General features: G+C 43.7%; 1 protein-coding gene across 5 annotated transcripts in view; it reads right to left on the bottom strand.

The window, feature by feature from the left end:
* UNC80 (unc-80 homolog, NALCN channel complex subunit) overlaps positions 1-18,647 on the bottom strand; it is a 202,145-nt gene that overhangs the window by 42,475 nt on the left and 141,023 nt on the right. For all 5 annotated transcript variants that reach the window (XM_019491986.2, XM_019491985.2, XM_059727126.1 and 2 more), the window contains exons 44-51: positions 17,299-17,567; positions 15,568-15,702; positions 11,195-11,333; positions 9,715-9,811; positions 6,852-7,022; positions 6,553-6,645; positions 3,886-3,921; positions 3,291-3,509 (exon numbers count right to left, since the gene is read on the bottom strand). In XM_019491986.2, the coding sequence (XP_019347531.2) occupies positions 3,291-3,509; positions 3,886-3,921; positions 6,553-6,645; positions 6,852-7,022; positions 9,715-9,811; positions 11,195-11,333; positions 15,568-15,702; positions 17,299-17,567 (1,159 nt within the window). The remainder of the gene's footprint in view (positions 1-3,290; positions 3,510-3,885; positions 3,922-6,552; positions 6,646-6,851; positions 7,023-9,714; positions 9,812-11,194; positions 11,334-15,567; positions 15,703-17,298; positions 17,568-18,647) is intronic.

The following is an 18,647-nucleotide window of genomic DNA, read 5'->3' as shown; positions in this document are numbered from 1 at the left end:
CTATATCTCTTTATAGCTGTGAGTTGGCAGGGTGGGGGGGGGGGGGGAAGGAGGGGTTAATTGTGTTTTTGAATCAGAGAAGGCTTTTTTCATTCCTTTCCCATAACAGTCTAAAAGAATCTGAATGGACCCATCCCAGGCCTCAAAAGGAAATCCTCAAAATAATTACTATAGATTCTCTGCAAAAACGAGAACAACCTACCATTTGATTTCATGTATAGATGAGACAATATTTTTTCCAGTTCCAGCAAGTCAGTCATTTCTAGCACTGTAGCTGAACTGGCATTTTTCTGAAGTAGTAAGAAAATCAGATCACCTAGAACCAGCTTGTATATTGACTTCAGAAATTCAGTTCCTCCATACCATTATAACTTTTTATCTCGTAAGTTCTTCCACCTTGGAAAACATACAGAAATGTCTACCAGCAGATCTACCATTTACTCCCCTATGATCTTGTTTCATTATTCATCATTCAACATAAAAGTATTTTCCCATAACATTCACTGATAACAACATCAAGTCATCTATGAAGCAACAAGTAAAATCTCCAAAGTTCAATGACCTCAACACACACAACCCTATGGAAATAAATTTTTCATATTACTATGAAACAGCAGTAGTTCCAGATTGTGTAAACTAAGGCTCTTCATGATTTCCAAATCATTCGCAACTATTCAGAGGCTAAACATGGACATTAACATAATACTGGGGGGAGGGGGTGGGGATCCCAACAAAATCTCATTTTATTCTGTGAGCTCAATTCATCCATTGGATATGTGTTCCTGATTCCCACTGAAGAGAAACTGAATTTGCCCACCTGAAGACAGAATCTAGCCTATATCCAGGTCACCCTTTTCTATATAAAGGTAAAATTCTCATCTCAGATGCATGCTACTAAAGGTCAGAGAATTAGAACTACAACTAAATGAGGCAAGGAGTACAAATAATTATTTCCTATTTTTTAAATTCCCTAGTGCTTGCTTTTCAAGAGAAATGTATTATCATAATTAACCCAGATACACATCTGTATCTATATCAATTGGTTTGCATTCACGGACTAAGTGAGAGTTACATGCACCTACAGTAAGTCATCACCTATATAGTAAATGTATACTGTCATTAAAATGGTATTCAGTTCATAGAAACATAAGAAACACAGGAATTGTGAGCATTTGCTAAACAAAATCTAAATTAGTATTATAGAAAGCCAAGTTTCCAACAAAGTTAATTTTCATCCCAAAATTTCCATATATGGCAGAAAGTGTCACCGAATTTTTTGGACTGCATTTCCAGTCTTGCTGTAGTTACTAATTCATTCACCAGAGATGCAAGGCATCCATAAAAAGAGGAGATGAGCCATTTACAGATTCCTCTTTTTGTAGGGTAGGGGTGGGCAAAATGCGGCCCATGGACCGGATGTGGCCTGCCAGGTTATTCTATCCGGCCCACGGGGCCCCTCAAAAATTTAGAAAATTAATATTTATCTGGCTCTGGCTGCCTGACATGTGGTCCTCAATGGCTTGCCAAAACTCAGTAAGCAGCCCTCCGCCTGAAATAATTGCCCACCCCTGTTGTAGGGGAATAGAGTGGGCCTAATGGCTCTCCGTCTTTTGTGTTCCCTCAATCTCAATTGTAGAGGGAATTCCTGGGTGAAAGTCTATGTGGCTGGGCTCTTGTGATAACTGACTGCCCAAACTACCTGTTGGTGCTGTAGGCATCCTGGCACAATTCAGAGCAGCCCTAAGGCTGCTATACTTACATGAGTCTAGGGTAGCTCTAGAATTGGAAGAGAGTAAGACTGGCGTTAAAAACATCTTTGGTCTACTCCCCATTTACTTTGGCCCTATGCTGAATAATATTTGACTAGTCCAGAGAATTTGACTTATTAATGTTTAGCTGCTATGAATTCAAGGAACAACCCCACAGCTCCCAGTTGTACCTTTTGAAAAGCCTCAAGTGCCCAAAGTTACTGATGAAATCTATGTTGAAACTGCCCACATTAGTCTTGGTTTTCATTGCATGATAGAACATAACAACATAATGAGTACAATATTATTTCTTGCATACTTTAGGGGCTCTCAAATCAATTTCCGTTCTATTGAAGGGAGCTAAACAGAGTACCTCAAACCAAATAAATATTTGTGTCAGGTAGGTTTTTCCTGTCCCCTCCTCTTTCCTTCCTTGTCTATGCTGCAAACTCAAAATCTGGAAGATAGCCCAGTGGTGAGATACACTGAGTTTTACCTCTGTCAGAAAAGTTTAAACTTGGAACTTATTTTCAAGCCCTGAAGATTCCTTTAACTTTCCTTAATTTTTTTTTTAATATCAAGAAACATAACATTAACCATCTTGCATCTCATGTCTTTTGAAACACCAGCAGCCTGAGGAGCAAATTTCCCTAGTAAAGGAGCAAACAACTGAAAAATAAATAGACTCAATTCTTCTTTACCCTGCTGAGTGTGTATTAATTTATATTTGTGCAGAGTGGGTATCATAGGCTTCCCGAAAAGACAACAGTTTTGCACCAACTTTGTGGTTGCTAGGCAAAGGAAACAATCATACAAAGTGCAGAGGTGGTAGAGAATCAGGCCTAATATGCTTAGCACTGACTAATCCAGGTTTCTCTCTGGTAAGCAATCAAAAGAAAGTGCTGCCCAGTATATCTCATGCCAAAAGGCTGAGTGATGCTTCATGTTCAGTAAACGAACTAAGAGTCTGAGTTGCTCCTATAAGTTGACTATACGTGACGTCGTCAGTAAATAGAGAAGACATCAGGCATGGTCTACGGCACACCTGATTCAATTTCTGCAGGGCTCAGCCAGCAAGATGACAGTAAATCTTAGATAAGGAAGGAGTTTAGGCTTATTATAACAAACAAGTAAAGGGAGAAAGTGAAGATCTCATTTATTCTTATCCTATAGGAAAGAAAATGGCAAATCCTGACTTGAGCTCAATTCCCTGTATGTCCATCTGTTAGAAATTCTCTTCCCTCTGCATTCATGACATTAACACGTACTTTCCCTTTTTTAGGCTATTAAAGCTTGTTTGCTGTTTTTCCTCATCCTGCCAACCTCAAACACATGCATATTTAATTTCCTTTTTTAATAGATTAAAAAGATGTGGTGCATACCCTGATTGGAAACCTAAGAAAATAACCTGTTTCCAAGGCTGAGTGATATAGATTTCTCAGCCAGACTTGCCCTGGAATGGAAAACAGGGTCTTGTATACACAGCACATGCTCGCTGTTATACAGACAGGCACACTTATATGTATACAGTGTGTGGAGTACCTCATATGTGACTTCACATCCAGCAGCTCCAGGGAAGTCACCCTGGGCTCTCCAGCTAGGTTCTGCAAAATCTTCAGCCGGGGGCCACAGTGCTTGTAGAACTCAGTACAGATGTTCAGCAGGGATTCCCGGGGCCTCCTGAACTCCTCCCTGGCAATTCGTTCATCCAGCTCCTCTCGTGGGAGACCCTGGCCCTCCTCCAGCAAGTGAAGGTTTTCCCTGTCATTTGAAAGAAAGGAAGGGTGGGTCATGTCCAGCAGGAGGGAGAATGCAATAACTTGGTAAAGGCAACTGTAATGGGCCCCACTTCTTTAGCAGGCAGGCCTATACTTCTCTGGATAAACATTGCTCTACAAAAGCCACTTTTCCTTGCCATTAAGAAGGAAGATAAAGCAGTTGGCATTTGTAGTAAGGAGAGAGAGACACAGCAGGCCCCTCTTAAGAATTATCCATGTTAAATGAAATACTGATAGTTTCCCCTTAAACAGACTCCCTTGTCTCTGTGGCAGCAAAGTAGAACCCAGTAAACTGGGAAACCATCTTGGAAGTGCCCATCCCAAGAGGCCAAAGATTTGAAATGCATGTATTACTGTACCTGATGAAGTGCAGTTTGGCTCCCTGTTCTGGGTACCTGGGAAAATCAAGACATTGCCATTAGAAACAAAGACTCAGTGAATGCCATGCTGGTTCAGATCCTTTGACAGTGACCAGGACCAGACAGTTCAAAAAGTGGTGGATGAAACCCTACATTAGATATATAAGAATGTGTCTATCTCTAGGGAAATCCCTAATTTCTATCCCCAAATAATTGGAGATTGACTCCCACTCTGAGGCATATGGTTTTGCCATTCAATGCTTTCTTTTTTCAAGTGTTTACTACTGTTCCCTTAATTTTATATTATGATATAGGGAAAACATAAGATCCATGTTCTCTGTGCCACCTGGTATTTTGCATTATTTCATTATGCCTCCTCAGTCGTCTCATTTCCAAAGAAAAGAATCCCAGTCTTTTCAACCTCACTTCGTAAGAGAGGTTTTTCCCCCTCATCACTCTTCTCAAAACTACCTCTCTTCTTGCTATGTCATTGTAGAAATAGGATGAAACAAGTTCCTTTGTTAGTCTTCCAGCTGGGGTATCTCACCAAGCTATGCAATAACATATTTCCCTTAGTCTCTGTGCTAATAATTTGTTTGTCTTAAGAACAGATTTCAGCTAGCAAGGAAACACTTAGAGTATTCAGTTCATTTTCTTTTCCATGAATGGTTAAACAAGCATCACATTATTTGTCAAACACTTCCAAGACAGGAACACAGATTGGTTCTCGCATCATTGCACTCCTGTTCTTGCCAGTGAGTGTCTGTCGCAAAGAGGAAAGCTACAGACAAAACAAACATGAATCTTTGGAAAAATACTTTTAATCAATTTTAGAAGATTGAATGTTCTGTAGCAGAAAAGTCTGGAAGCATAAACTAAGAGAACTGTCTAGCCACACTGTCTGAGACTTCATAGACAAGCAATATAACAATGTGTCAAGACGCGGTTAAAACTACAGCCCGATAAAATAAGTCCTAGTGACAGATATGTATTCCCTTTTTTTAGCCTGGAGTCAGCAGATGGATACAGCAGTCCCATAACTTAGTGCACTGATTCCACTAATTACTGGATGAGTTTTATAGGGTACACATCTATTTGATGTTACGCTCTGGTCTGGTAGATTAGAAGAACTGGGGTTGCAGACTTAGATACTTCAGTGAGAGGACACAGCACAAGAATCAGTCTAGAAAATATATTTTTGGAGAGTGGGTCTCTCTATAGTCCTAAAGGCCAGGTATAGACATTACACTCTTACCAGTATAAGTGATTGGAAACCAGTCTTTACCCATAACAGAAGTTTGGTGCACACGGACTGGTTTAAAAATGGCAGAACTTATCTGAGATTTGCCCTCCCTCTCCACCAGAGGGCGAATGTGTGTTCTGCTTGCTACCAATCTAAAATATGACAATTACAGAAAACCACATAACTTAGTCTTAGATCAATTCTACCTTGGGCTTTTTTAATGTCTGTACCTAGCCATAGAGCTCTGTACCTAGCCATAGGCTTACACTGGATTGTTCACTGCATGTGCATACACACATAATAGTTGCCATCTAAACTTTATAGGTGCATCAGGTGAAACGAATTCAGAACAGAATCTTTAACTAAAGAAACACAAGCTTCTATCGCTAATGTACAAAAGAAAACTTTTCCTTAGCTTTTAGTAATGTCTGTATTGTAATATTTATTTCAGCCATCCTTGTAGCTTAGATTTGAATTACGCCAAAGTGTCAGCCTCTTTAATAAAGGAAACTATTGCTCGTATGTTAGCTGGTAGCATGCACCCCAATGTCTCATAAATCCAGATATTTACAAAGGTCTTTGTGGTGCTCTTCATCATCTTCTCTTATAGTTTAGCAACTAATCTGAAAGTTTTGTGCATATCCTAAAAGTTGCTTCGTCAAAGAGTCACAGGGCAGCACTGAAGAGTTCATCTGATTTTAGCTAAACTCCTATACAACCTTGCCTTCTCTAATTTCCTTTGCATGGATCTATTTATTTTAACCAAGCTGAAAAAAATACAGCCAATGCCTTCAGTTTCACACATCATCAGCCAGTCCACGCTTTAGCTGTCTCAAGCTTCAAAAATGGTCTTGAACCAAAGCTTAGGGAATGGCAACTAAGAAGAGACTACCAAAAAGAAAAGCAGGAAGTCAACAGTGAAAAAGCAAAATCCTGTTAATTTCTATTCAAACTACAGGAATGCACTCCTATAAGTAAATGACATTGATTCTGGTAACAAGACAGGAAGTACTGTGCACATTTGCTCCTGTTGTTCACATCAGATCTGTCCAATTGCCCGTCTGACAAGGAGCTCAGAAGGAAGAAAAAGACAGCCTAGAATACACTGCATTTTTACTCTGGTTATTACATTCTGCATTGGGGCAAAGGAGACCAAATTGAGCTTCCTCTATCCTGATATCCCAGTCTCCTGCTCAGTCATGCAGCTCTAATATGAGCATCTTGGAAAAGGGGCATTACTTAGACATTCTTTTCTGCACTGTGTTTTCCCTTTAGCCCACCAGATCCTCAGAAACAGTTTGCTCTTTCATATATGCTGCCAATACACACCATGCCTCTCCCAGGCCAGACATGGTACCACATAACTCGGACCAAAGGCTGGTATGATAGAAGCAATAGAGTAAAAGGAATGCCCCAAGGATTACCTGGTGTTCACCCCTGACGACATGGTGTGGTTGGCTGTTGTGGTACCTTTATGGCCTTGGTCACACCTGCTCATCTGGGGAGCAGTCATGGGTCTGTAAAGAAAAGATCACTTTGAAGACTGAACCAGACTGAATTTTAGAGGCATTCTAAATCCCCAGCCATGATCTGATAAAATCTAGTGCTGGTTTTACCAAGACTAACCACAGTCTTTATAAATTGATATGCTGTACATTGTAATTGCACCTCCTATAGTCCATAATGTCCAGCGAGTCTGAAATTTATCTGCCATGGTGGTTACCTGGTGAGAACTTCCACACTGTACAAAAGGGCCTGCAAAGATGTGGCAAGGGCAGCAGTTGCAGCAATTTCCTCGCGAGCAGCTGTTACAGTCTCGACTTGTGAGGTCTGCCTCTTCAGCTTCTGCAGATAGCAGGGAACTAGTGCTTCCAAGACCATCAGCATCTGGAGGCTAGAGCAATAAAAGTCACAGAAAGCTTCATTCTGTCAATCTTGCTGGAACTACAAGGGCTGCAGAGTGAATTCACTTCTAGCAGAGGTTTAAGGGTCTGAGAAAATCCCAGGGGTCCCTGGATCTCAGAGTGGACTGTGATTTCATTGCAGTTGCTCACTAAGCTGGGCCAGGCTTGAGTACTTGGCTGGGAGACTCCTGGCTGGGAGAAATCTTGAGCTCTACGCATGTGTATTAACACAATTTGCATATTTGATTAAAATACTTTATTTCATTTGTATTAATTCATTTTCCCTCCCAGAGATTCCTCTTTTCCCTGTTTCCCCTCTTGAAGTTCCATCCCTCATTGTTTCCTAAGTTTCTTTCCTTTGTCTTTGTCTCCTCCTCCTTTTTAATTCTCTGTTCCTTTCCTTCATCTTGCCCCTAACTGCACAGGCCCTGAACAAGAGTGTGGTCCCTATCTTGCCCATGGCTGATGGGATCTGTCTAGACAGAGCACATACTTAATGCTTCTCTCCCCATCTTACCATCTCTACACAATGTTCTAGCAACATGGTTATGGGTGGCTTGGGGGCTGTGTTCTTGGGTAGGGTTGAATTCTGAAGGATTCCCTGCAATATCTTACCAGGCATAATATCAGAGCAGTCCTCCTAGACTGTAAGCAAAGGGACCTCGGGTCTTGAGTGTTTGCCCCACACAGCTCCCCTTCTCTCCCATTGAAGGTGGTTTGATGGTAGCATGTACTCCATATCTTGGGAGTGTCCCTGGTGATACTGCACGCGCACACCTTAGAGGGAACCTTGGCGCTGACTCTTACAGTATTTTTGCTGGGGGGGCCTAAGATGATGTGTTGTTCCTCCCCCACCACACCATGGCTGGAGCAGAGTTGAGTGGAGCTCGTGAAGGGGTAGGAGCAGATTCAGGTTGCCTGCTGCAGGCTCAGGGCTCCCCACCTTGCTGCCCTGCCCCCAGGAGCCCCGCACTGGTCGTACTGCCATAGTGAGGTGCCCCCTGTTCACCTGGCAGCAATGGAGGGCACAACTGCACGTTGCCGCCTCACCATGGCAGGGGGCACCTCACCATGGCAGCAGGAAGAGGAGCCCCGAGGCTGCAACAGACAGCCTGAATCTGCCCCCATCCTGTAACCAAATCTAGGGGGCTCTGCCCCTCCATGCCCCTCTCCCTAGGAGTGTGCGCAGCAGCTGGGAGCTGCCCATCCACCCCCTGGATGAGCTGCCCGTGGCTATCCCACTTCCCAACCTGGCCCCATCCACAGCCCTGGCTGGGCAGCACTCCCGGGGCCAGCCCCTGCCCCACTCCCTCCCTCACTGTAGGAGCATCAATTTGTCCCCCACTCCACTAGACTTACCTGAAGGCAGCTGGGAGAGTTGCTCTCCACTACTGCCTGGGGCTGTATTCCTAGCCATATGCATGTGTGCTCACGCACATGTGCATATGGTGCCCCTGTGTTCTGCTCCCTGCAGCCCCTCCCACCGTTCAGCTATGACCAGCGGCTAAGCACAGCCTGACACATAGCACTTCCTCTTCCAAGTGTTTTCTTTCAAATGAAAGATGAAAACAAGGTCCTGACTACCTATATTCAATGAAGCTCCTTTGCAAGAATAGGAATGCATTGGTTTCATGGTCAGTTTTAATTTGAGCACTGAGAAATGTTATAAATGAAGCACTTTTTTCCAGCAATAAAACCCACTGGTATTTTTTTAAGGGAAAATGATGGTGTGGAGGCAAAGCATATACTTTAAAAAGAAGGGCTTGGAATGTCCTCATAGAACTTTTGCCTCCACTTCTACTTGTCTGTATGTCTCCTTCTGCCTAATACTATTCAAGTATGAATAAACCAGTGATTCCCCAAGGCTGTGCTACAGCACACTAGAGCAACAGCAGTGTGCTGCAAGATCCCCCTGTGTGAGGAGGTAAATGCTATCCGCCTCAATCCAGTACCCTATGTCTGCTCCAGCTGGTCTTCTGCGGACTGCTGCTGTCTTTTCTCACCCTTTGCCCCCACCCAGATAGCTCTTGTGCTCTTGTCCATCCCCATCCCCTCTATGCTCCCAGCAGCACACACAGCCATGAGTGGGTGGGCAGGCGGACATAAATAAGAGCTGAGGCTTGCAGCCTGACTTGTCCCCTCCACTCCTCCCACACTCCCAAGATTGGTGGAAGGGGTCGTGGGGGTGGTTAAAGGCATGAAGACCCTGCAGGACCAGTCTCAGCAGTGAGGGCTGCCCTTGCCCCCTAAGGTACAGACCCAGGGGTGGGAAGGGTGAAAAGAGCAGGACACAGCAGGGTGAGGTCCTGCCCTTGCCACCCTGAAGTGGCACCAACCAGATCAGTGATTCTCAACTTTCTTAGCCTCAAGGCCCACCTCCATATCTTTTATGAATTTAGATCAGTGATTTTCAACTGGGATGCCACAAAATTCAGAAAATTTATGCAGGGGTGCCCTGAGGCTAAACAGATTGGGAAGTGGAAACCACTAGTATGGAGACTAAATCATTTCCTAAAGGAAATACGTATTTGGTGTCATTTTTGTAACAGTTCATCTAAGCACTGTATGATTTTCTCAGGCAGGGGAATGAAATATGTTATATATTTTGAAAATACACATACACGCATACATACACACACACAAATACCCTCCCCCCACTTTTTGAATGTAAGAGTGAAGTACCTTCTGAATGATTCAGGGGCATATGCCACCACTGTTACACACAGCTTGATGGCTTCACTGATAGAAAAGGTCAGATCCTCATTCCCATAACAAAAATCTAAAAAGACAGAAAAATATCAGCAGAAATTATGAAAACTGAACAAAAGCAAATTGAGGTAAGATAGGCAGCAGATAGAATTAACTTGAAGATGTTTTTCTTTCCACATGTTCTGCTTCTCACATTGTACATTCCCAGCTGGGTTTTGCTCCTTAAAAAAATGTACCATATAAAAAAGGAAAATCAAACCCTCTTCCCATTGTTTTTCCCAGCAGGAAAGAAAACTGTTCTCATTAGGTGAAACTCAATACCCTATGCGCCATTTACATCCTATTTTGAGTTCTTCTACAATAAGTGAACTGAGTTACACATGTACACGCATGCATGCACATACACACATTCATTTAAATATTAAAGTGTTTTCAACTGCCTACTGGTAGTAGCTATCTTGCTAAAAATGGCATAAAATATGACACTGGAATGTGACTTTTCCAATTTCTGATAATCACGAGACTTTGACAGAGGTGCTTGACTGGCCTACATTTTCAAAATCAATTAGTAATTTTGAGTAAAATTTTCAAAAGCACTTGGGAGCTTAAGTATCACTAACAGTCAACAAGACCTTAGGTGTTTAGGAGAATAAACCTCTATTGAAAATGGGACTCAGGATTTTCATACATTTTACACTATGAATGCCTTAATTTCTAAGCACTCAACTTTACATACTTTATAGATTTTCAGACAGATGATACTAAGCAATAAACATTTTGGCCTATATGCTCATTTTAAACGAGCAGTCAGAGTTTTAAAGCAGACTGAAAAACCAGCTGGGATAATAATAAAGCATGTCTCTTGTGTTATTTTCTTTTAAAAAGGAAACAACTCTAGAGAAGATTTATTAACAGTTTTAAAAGAGATGTCAAATAGAAAATTGCAATGTGTTCCAGAAAAAAGGAAAAAACCCTATTCTATTGTATATTATGATTTGTAGCAATGCTCTATGATGCTACACCATTTCAGTATATCAGCAACACCACAGACTTCCAGACTGGTGTCCATCACTTGCCAGGCAATTCTGTCCAGAGGAGCTGATGCTTTTGTTTCCACTCAGCACACAGCAGAGCAGGTGAACAGCACTGATCTGTTCTGAATGATGCAGCCTATTTTCCATCCCCTCTTTCCCCATTGATAACATTCAAAATGCTTGTAGTTCATTTCAGATTTCCTAGCTCAGCTCAGTGAAATAAATACATGATTCTGTCTTCATGGAATTCATGTAATGTAATGGGACAAACCCAATCCTGGAAACCAGGAACAGTGTAAGAAATGGGTGTTGTCACATTCAGGAAAAAATTTCCAGGACAAATTTCATTAACATAACAGATAGTACATAAAAAACTAACAAATGAATGAAGGGGATAATAAAAATGGTCTTGTTTTCACCTAATGATTTGAGAGGCTTTTCTGCTTTCACCAGCTCTAAGATGTCCAAAATGTCAGGCGTGTCTCCCTCTAGAGACTGCAGCAGATCAAACAGGCACTGAGCTGATACCCCTTTGCTGGGTCCATTGTTTGCGGCATCCTGTTTAAATGACACCCACAGATAATTGATTTTTCAAGAGTCTGCAATACCACAGTTTTTATTTGCAGATACAGACAGTTCAGTTTTAACGAGTTTACAAATATTAACTACATGCCAGTTCAGTTCTAGAGCATAAAACAGTGGTTTTCAACCTTTTTCCATTTGTGGACCCCTAAAAATTTTTTAATGGAGGTGTAGACAGACCCCTATGAAAATTTTGAATGTAGGTATGGACCCTTTGGAATTGTAAGTGTGGGTATTCACATACTTTTGATTGATCACAGACATTTTTCATGGTCAGAAAAATGTCTGTGGTCATTTTTCTGACTGTCCCTAGTCCTTATGTCTATGTGATTAGACATAAGGGCTAGGGACAGATATTCCAAAAGCCCGAGCTGATTCAGTCTTTTCAGGCTACTCTAACCTGCAGAGAGTGAACTGGTTTGCAAGTGGATAGACGTTTGGCACATGCCTGCAGTGGCTCAAGCCAGAAGCCTGGGGGCACTCGAGCAGCCCTCCTTTCCACAGGGAAGCTGAGCTGGAGAAGGGAGGCGTAGCCCAGCGCTTGCAGGCCCACCCCAGTGGCTCCCTGACACCTGGGATTCCCAACACACAGGGCTGCCCAGCCCCAGAGGGAAACTCTTCCCCCTACTTCTTCCCCATCGCTGTGGGGTGGGGAAGGAGAGATCTATGGGATGCTGCCCAGCCCCAGAAGGGGACTCTTCCGCCCCACTTCTCCTCCCCCCCCACCCCTCCCAGGGCAGGGGGAGGCTCTGTTCCATGTTGGGGGGAACTCTTCCCCCTCCTCCTCCCCCCAGAGGGGCAGCAGGAGTGCAGAGCTCAGCTGGGAAGGGTGTGGGTGTGTGAGAGAGGGTGGGGGTGTGTAGCGACCACCACCCCCACCCATGGCATGCAGCCCCCACTGCCTGGCAGCAGCAGCAGGCAGGGAGGTCAGGTCGCTTGTGCCCAGCACAGGTGCGGCCCTGGCCAGCACTGCGTGAGACAAGGGAGCTGACCTTGCAGTGGGGGAAGCCCTTCACTGGAGCCTGCTATTTCCCTCACTCCCTGGCATTCAGGCCCTTGCACTCTGCTGGGAGTGGAGGAAGCCTTGCTGCCTGCTTCCCCACAGAGTCCAGCATGGGGCTTCCCTATGTGTGGAGCTGCAGGCGCACAACGCAGAGCTCCTGTGATAGAGGCAGCCAGCGCTGCGCTGGGGGTGAGAAGTGCAGGCCTGCACAGCCTGCCTGGCCACTTCTACCCCCGTGGCTCCATGTCACACCTGCAGCTCCACACTCGCACAGGGAAGCTCCACGCTGGACTCTGCAGGGAAGCAGGGGGTAGGGCTCCCTCTACTCCCAGCAGACTGCGAGGACCTGGATGGCAGGGAGTGGGGGAAGCAGCAGGCTCTGGCTTCCCTGCTGCAAGGGCTGGAGTTGCAGGCTCAGGCTCAGGAAGCAGAGCCTCATGGATAAGGTAGGCTCCACTCCCTCCCGCAACGCAACACTGGCCGGATCCATGCCTGCACTGGGCATGAGTGCCCTGACCTCCCTCCCTGCTGCTGCATGCCATGGGGGGAGGGTGTGGGGGTCCCTACACCCCTCACCCTCCCTCACACCTACACCCTGTCCAGCTGAGCTCTGCACTCCCGCTGCCCCTCTGGGAGGAAGAGGAGGAGGAAGGGTTCCCCCCAGCATGGAACAGAGCCTCCCCCTGCCTTCTGCCCCTGCTCTGGGTCCTGACAGCATCACATGGAGCCTCACCCTCTCAGCCCCGCAGTGCTGGAGGGGAAGGGGAGGAGGAGAAAGAGTACCCATCCAGTGCCTCACAGAGTCCCCCTCCCCACCCTAGGAGGAGGAGGAGGGGGAAAAGTCCCCCCATAGCATGGAACAGAGCCCCCCTCCCACCCTGCGGGACAACCAACCCAGCATGGTCCTGTTAAGGAGAAGGGGGCAGAGAGAAGAGTTAATTCCCTCCTCTGTCCCTTCCCTGCAGCTGGGGTCTGTCAGCTCCAGGGGCCACCACTGCAGCCCCCTCCCCTCTGCTCCCCAGAAGACAGGCTGACCCAGGCTGCGGTGGGGGAAGAGCAGAAAGAGGGGGCTGCAGTGCCTTAATGGGGTCATGCCAGCCACTGTCTCTGCTAGGGCCAGTCCCTGCTCCACCTAGAGAGCAGAGAGGCGGGGTCGGCCCAGCGGCTGGAGCAGAGAGCCCCGCCCATCCCAGAGAGCGTGCCGGGATGCTGGGAGTGTCTGGTTTATCTTAAACCAGCAAGAGATCTGGAACAGACATTGCATAAATCGGTTTGACCTAAATCAGTTAAGTCTAATACTACATTCAACCAGGTTTGTCTCAAACCGGTTTTGGCCATTTAGAAACTGGTTTATGTGCACTGAATGTCTGTTCTGTTATAGGTTTAAACCAATTTCTGATCACTTATACCAGTTTATGTGTAATGTCTGTCTCTAGCCAGGCTGAGGATCCCCAGGGGTCTGCGGACCAAAGGTTGAAAATCACTGATATAAAACAACACACTGTTTGACTGAGCAAACGTATGCTTGAGCAGTAACATGGTTTAGAAACTGTACATATTTACTTCTAAAGGGTTCAGTCTTTCTCTGTCCTCTGAAGTAGTAATGTGCTGTCTAGTCTAAGAAGTGCTACATTAAACTCAGAAGGCAACACTGATGGGCTGGCTTTGGATTCTTGAATAAATATTGATGTTCCAGGAAAGAAGATGGCTGTCCTGAGATGGGATCCATCTGATGAAGACTGGGAAGAATATTTTTATCCATCATCCAGCTAATCTGGCAAGGAAGACTTTAAACTAGGTCCCAGGGAGGCTGGCAAAGAAAATCCATCAGCTATGGTGCAATAAAAACCAAGAGATGAGGACCTAGAGAAGAGGCCTAATTCTAAAACAGGACTGAGGAACCACAATATAGCAGAAAGTGATCCAAGAGAAGAACAAAAAGGCAGTACCTTTGATGCTCATATACATACACAAGGAGTGTAGGGAACAAGCAGGATAATCTGGAAGGCTTGGTACGTAAGAAAACTATGACTTGGCATTACAAAAATGTGGTGAGATAACTCTCACAAGTAGAATATCAACACTGCCAGATTTTCTTTGTTTTGGAAGGACAGGACAGGTTCAAAGAGAAGGGGAGAGAGTGGATGACCATGCTATATTTTAAGAATGTATATGTTTGTTCCAAGGTCCAGGATATAGAAAGTATTATATCTATCAAGTGTATGTCAAGGAAGATAAAAGTAAAGAATAATAGAAGTTCTTTGGGGGTCTAGTATAGACTGCCTAATCAGGGGGAAGCGGTAGATAATGAATTCTACAAATAGGTTACAAAAATATCTAAAATGTATGCTATTGTAGTAATGTAGGATTTTCTTTTCTCTGCTATCTGTTGGAATAAAAATATAGGACGTAAGTTCTTAGCTTATGTAGAAGACAATTTTTTTGTTCCATAAACTGAGGATACAACTATGGTGGGGGGGTCAACTATCATGGTTCTTGGCCTGACGAACAGGGAAGACCAGATTGTACATGTGAAAGTGATCATAAATTTGGGAAGAAGTTATCATGATATGATAAAATTAATGATTCTATGAAAAAGGATGCATAAGAATAGCAAAACTAAGGCAATGGACTTCTAGATGACAAATATGAACCAACTCAGACATACAGAAGGTCCCACAGACAGAAATATTAAAGAACAAAGGTGTCCAGGAGGGCTGGTAATTCTTAAAGAACTTAGCATTAGAGGTTCAGTAAAAAAAATATTCCAACTCAGTGGAAGACTAGAGGAGCTACAGGAGATTGAGGGAACTATACAATGAGCTTTGTAGCTACCTCAAAAATGAAGCTAAACATACAGGTATGCAAGGAAGAATCATTAAAAAACTTTACCAAGGAGAAGAAAGGATGTATAAGGACAAAATCAGCAAAGCAAAGGTGAAAAGTGAAATACAAGGCAAGGGATATTAAAGACAACAAGAAGAGGTTCTTGAGGGATGATCACTAGCAGCCAGAATATATTCGTTAAGAATGAATCATGCCAAACCAACTCAATTCTCTTCTTTGACAGGGTAACTACTTCAGCAGATGAGGAAAACGCAGTAGACATAATATACCTGGACTTTAGTAAGGCTTCTGACACAGTCCAACATGACATTTTCATATCCAGGTTCACCACTAGAAAACCAAGGCTTGTTTTTTACTCACGGGGAATTCCAGAAGAGGAGCTACACTAGCAAACAGCTGTAGGATAAAGGGCTTGCGATGCAGAATGTAGAACTGGCGGCAGGCAAACTCAATTGCTTGGCGTAACTGAGGGTTGCTTTCATAGTCAGCATATACCTGGGAAGGGGAAACAAAGAGATAAAAATACTGCTTCAATTTTTAAGAAACGAACAAACAGTGAATTCTGCAATATATTTTGGGCCCGGAAAGCAATATTTCCTTCCTAAATGCCCAGGAATCCTGTACCAAGGGTGTCTGACTAGATGCAGGATTTAATAAACATTTGTCCCTCAGAGCTTCATAAACAATATCATTACCTCTGAGCCTCCCTTTTACATTTCCTGGTTTTGTCCATTTTAATAGCCTGTCTGCTTCATTTCCCTACTGAAACAGCAAGTTGCCTAAAAAATACAAGGAATATACTATTCTTGCTATATGAAGGCAACAAGCCATAATAAATTCTTGCCTACAGGATGAAATTCACTCAACTGCAGAGGATACATGGGGGATCCTCCAGAAGCCAGAAAACCCTGCATGGTCATAAGCAGGAATTGAAGAAAAGGAGCTGAGCTGCACACAGAGTGGGTGAACTCTGCACCTGCATAGAATGGAATTTGGGGCTAAGCCAAAGACACGCCAACCTGTTTGGGACTGACACTTGAGAACCCAATCATGGAAGTGCAGAAAGGGAGCAGCTGCCATTCTAGTCCATAGGCTAGAGCTAGGTGCATTTCATTTGTCCCTCAGCAGTACCCAGTAAAGCCCAACTCTTCCAAAATGTATCACCATGTGAGAGCTGCATGGGAATTGTGCTGTACTTGATCACAGCAAACAGGCTCATGAAGCTGAAGGGACTAACTCTACTTAGAATACAAACAGTCCAAAACACTGGAAAGATCTGTAGCCCATTTAATATTTCAGAACATGCAATGTTGTGATCAGCACTAATGTATGCCTTATGTACAATGTACAAATAAATTGGTGGAACCCAATAAAGATAAAGATGCTCTAGGGGGAGGAGCAAAACAAGGGTGATTAAATCATGGACAGTTGAACTATGATCAAAACACAAAATTGATGGGTGGCACATTGTTCACGTGGATTATGATGGTATGAAGTCAGCTAATCGTGGTTGGGTAGAAGTGCAGGCAGAGATGTCTGATATTTACTTACTAAAAAAACGTATTGTCTATGGGATATTGTATGTTGCTCCTCCCCTACCCAACATCTATTTGTTCATCTTCACAGACCCAATTCCATTGATCTCAGTGGGACTTGAGCATAAACATGTGCATTTGCCTTGGCAGCATGTGCATTTACCCTAGTAGCCTTTCTATTGCATACTCTATGGGGTGGGACTTCATCTTGTCTCTTGGATGATAGCCCTTAGCACACCATGGGCCCATTTGTAACTCAAAACAATAACAGACTTTTTGTGAGCTGCGGCAAGGCACTTCACCTTTTCACTTTGGTTTTCCCATGTGGATAAAAGAGAAGTTAAGCATGTTAAATACACAGCAATCCTCTGAGGATTATTGTTGATAAAGCCCTTTTAACAATGGATATCACTAAACACTAATAAGCTTCATTATTATAGCTTTAGCTGATGAAACAGAAGAATTTTAAAGTCTCCTGCTTCTTGCTTAGTGGGAGGACAGCCAGTAGGTTGTTAATCTTCACTTCTCAATGGTAGCTGAGAAAGAAGAGGTTCACCTGCAGCATGGTGGGAAGGATCCATTGGTATCCACTGAGGGAGAATAGATGGTTGAAGTGCACAGCAGTGTTGATGACAGTAGCAGCATATTGCCTCAGCAAAGCACTGTCCTCTGGGTGCAGGATCAAGGCTCCATTAAAGACATTTAGGAAAAGCATGATTTCATCCCCCCAAGGAAACTCGCTGGGCATACCAAGAAACATCTCCTCCAGGAGCTTAATCCACAGGCTTTTCTGAAGAGTATCAAGGCCAAATAGCTCCTTCCCAGCTGTAAAACAATGCAGGCAACATGTAACTTAATTAATAACTTTTGTCCAAAGAAGCATTTTTAGTCTGATAACATCCCCAAAGGAAGGAACATGCTGACCAAGTGTCTTCATACAGATTCCTTGATTCTAGCAAAAGAGATTACCATTTTGGCTACTTCTATTTTGGCTACAGGTGCTTTTTAAAGTAGGATTGGAATCAAATTCACCTGTGCCTTAGCTTCATTGAAATCAACAGGGTTTGACCAATTGTGTTTCAAAGGGCGTAAAGGGCTCATAAGAAGTACAAAGGCAATAGGTATCATAGGGTGTTACTAATCTTTATCCTACTAGTTTAAAATTCATTTGATTCTCCATTCTCTTTTAAGCTACAGAAGATCAAAGCTTGCACACACCACTGGCAGTTGTCTGGTGTATATTTATAGGAAAAGCAGGAGGATCAATGCTGTATTTTTACCCTTATGATCAGTGACACTCAGTCCTGGTTCAGGAGCCAGATAAGCAGCTAGTATTAGCCACAGAACCACAACAATTCTTGTTCTATGTGAATTGTGACATAAACCCTCCAGTTCAAAAAAAGAAACTACCTTCTACCTGTCATGGATCCACAGGCAGAAACTCTCTAGAGGATTCCCTGGCTCTCCTTAAGGTAGGTGGAGGGGGGAGGCTGTGGGAAATATTCTGTTGGCAGTGACTGCTGGGGGGGGCGGGTTCCTGTGAAGTAAGGGGGAATGGAGGTTCCCAGATGAGGGTCTAGCTGTGGCTATGAGGAGGTTGACCGCAGGAGATTGTCACAGAAATTTTTATGAGGGATAGGTGGTAGTCCAAATGTCATGTAAAAATTTGTTCATTTTATTTTACCATACTCTGTTGTGAAAGCCTTTGATCACTTCTTTTTTAAACCATTTGCTTTTTCCTTGTAATTAACTCTTTTTTGTTTTTTCTGTTACTGTTCCAAAGTACCTATGATAAACTGTGATTTCTGGGCAAATTAATCTGGGCATGCCTGTCCAGCAGAGTGGGGGACAAATAGGTTTACAGTGTCAACTTTACATAAACCAAGCGTGTATCTCTGAGAGCAC

The sequence above is a fragment of the Alligator mississippiensis genome, chromosome 4 (genome assembly GCF_030867095.1).
Source record: "Alligator mississippiensis isolate rAllMis1 chromosome 4, rAllMis1, whole genome shotgun sequence".
Taxonomy (NCBI): domain Eukaryota; kingdom Metazoa; phylum Chordata; order Crocodylia; family Alligatoridae; genus Alligator; species Alligator mississippiensis.
Note: the sequence above shows the minus strand (reverse complement) of the source record. Positions and strands in the feature narration are given on the sequence as shown.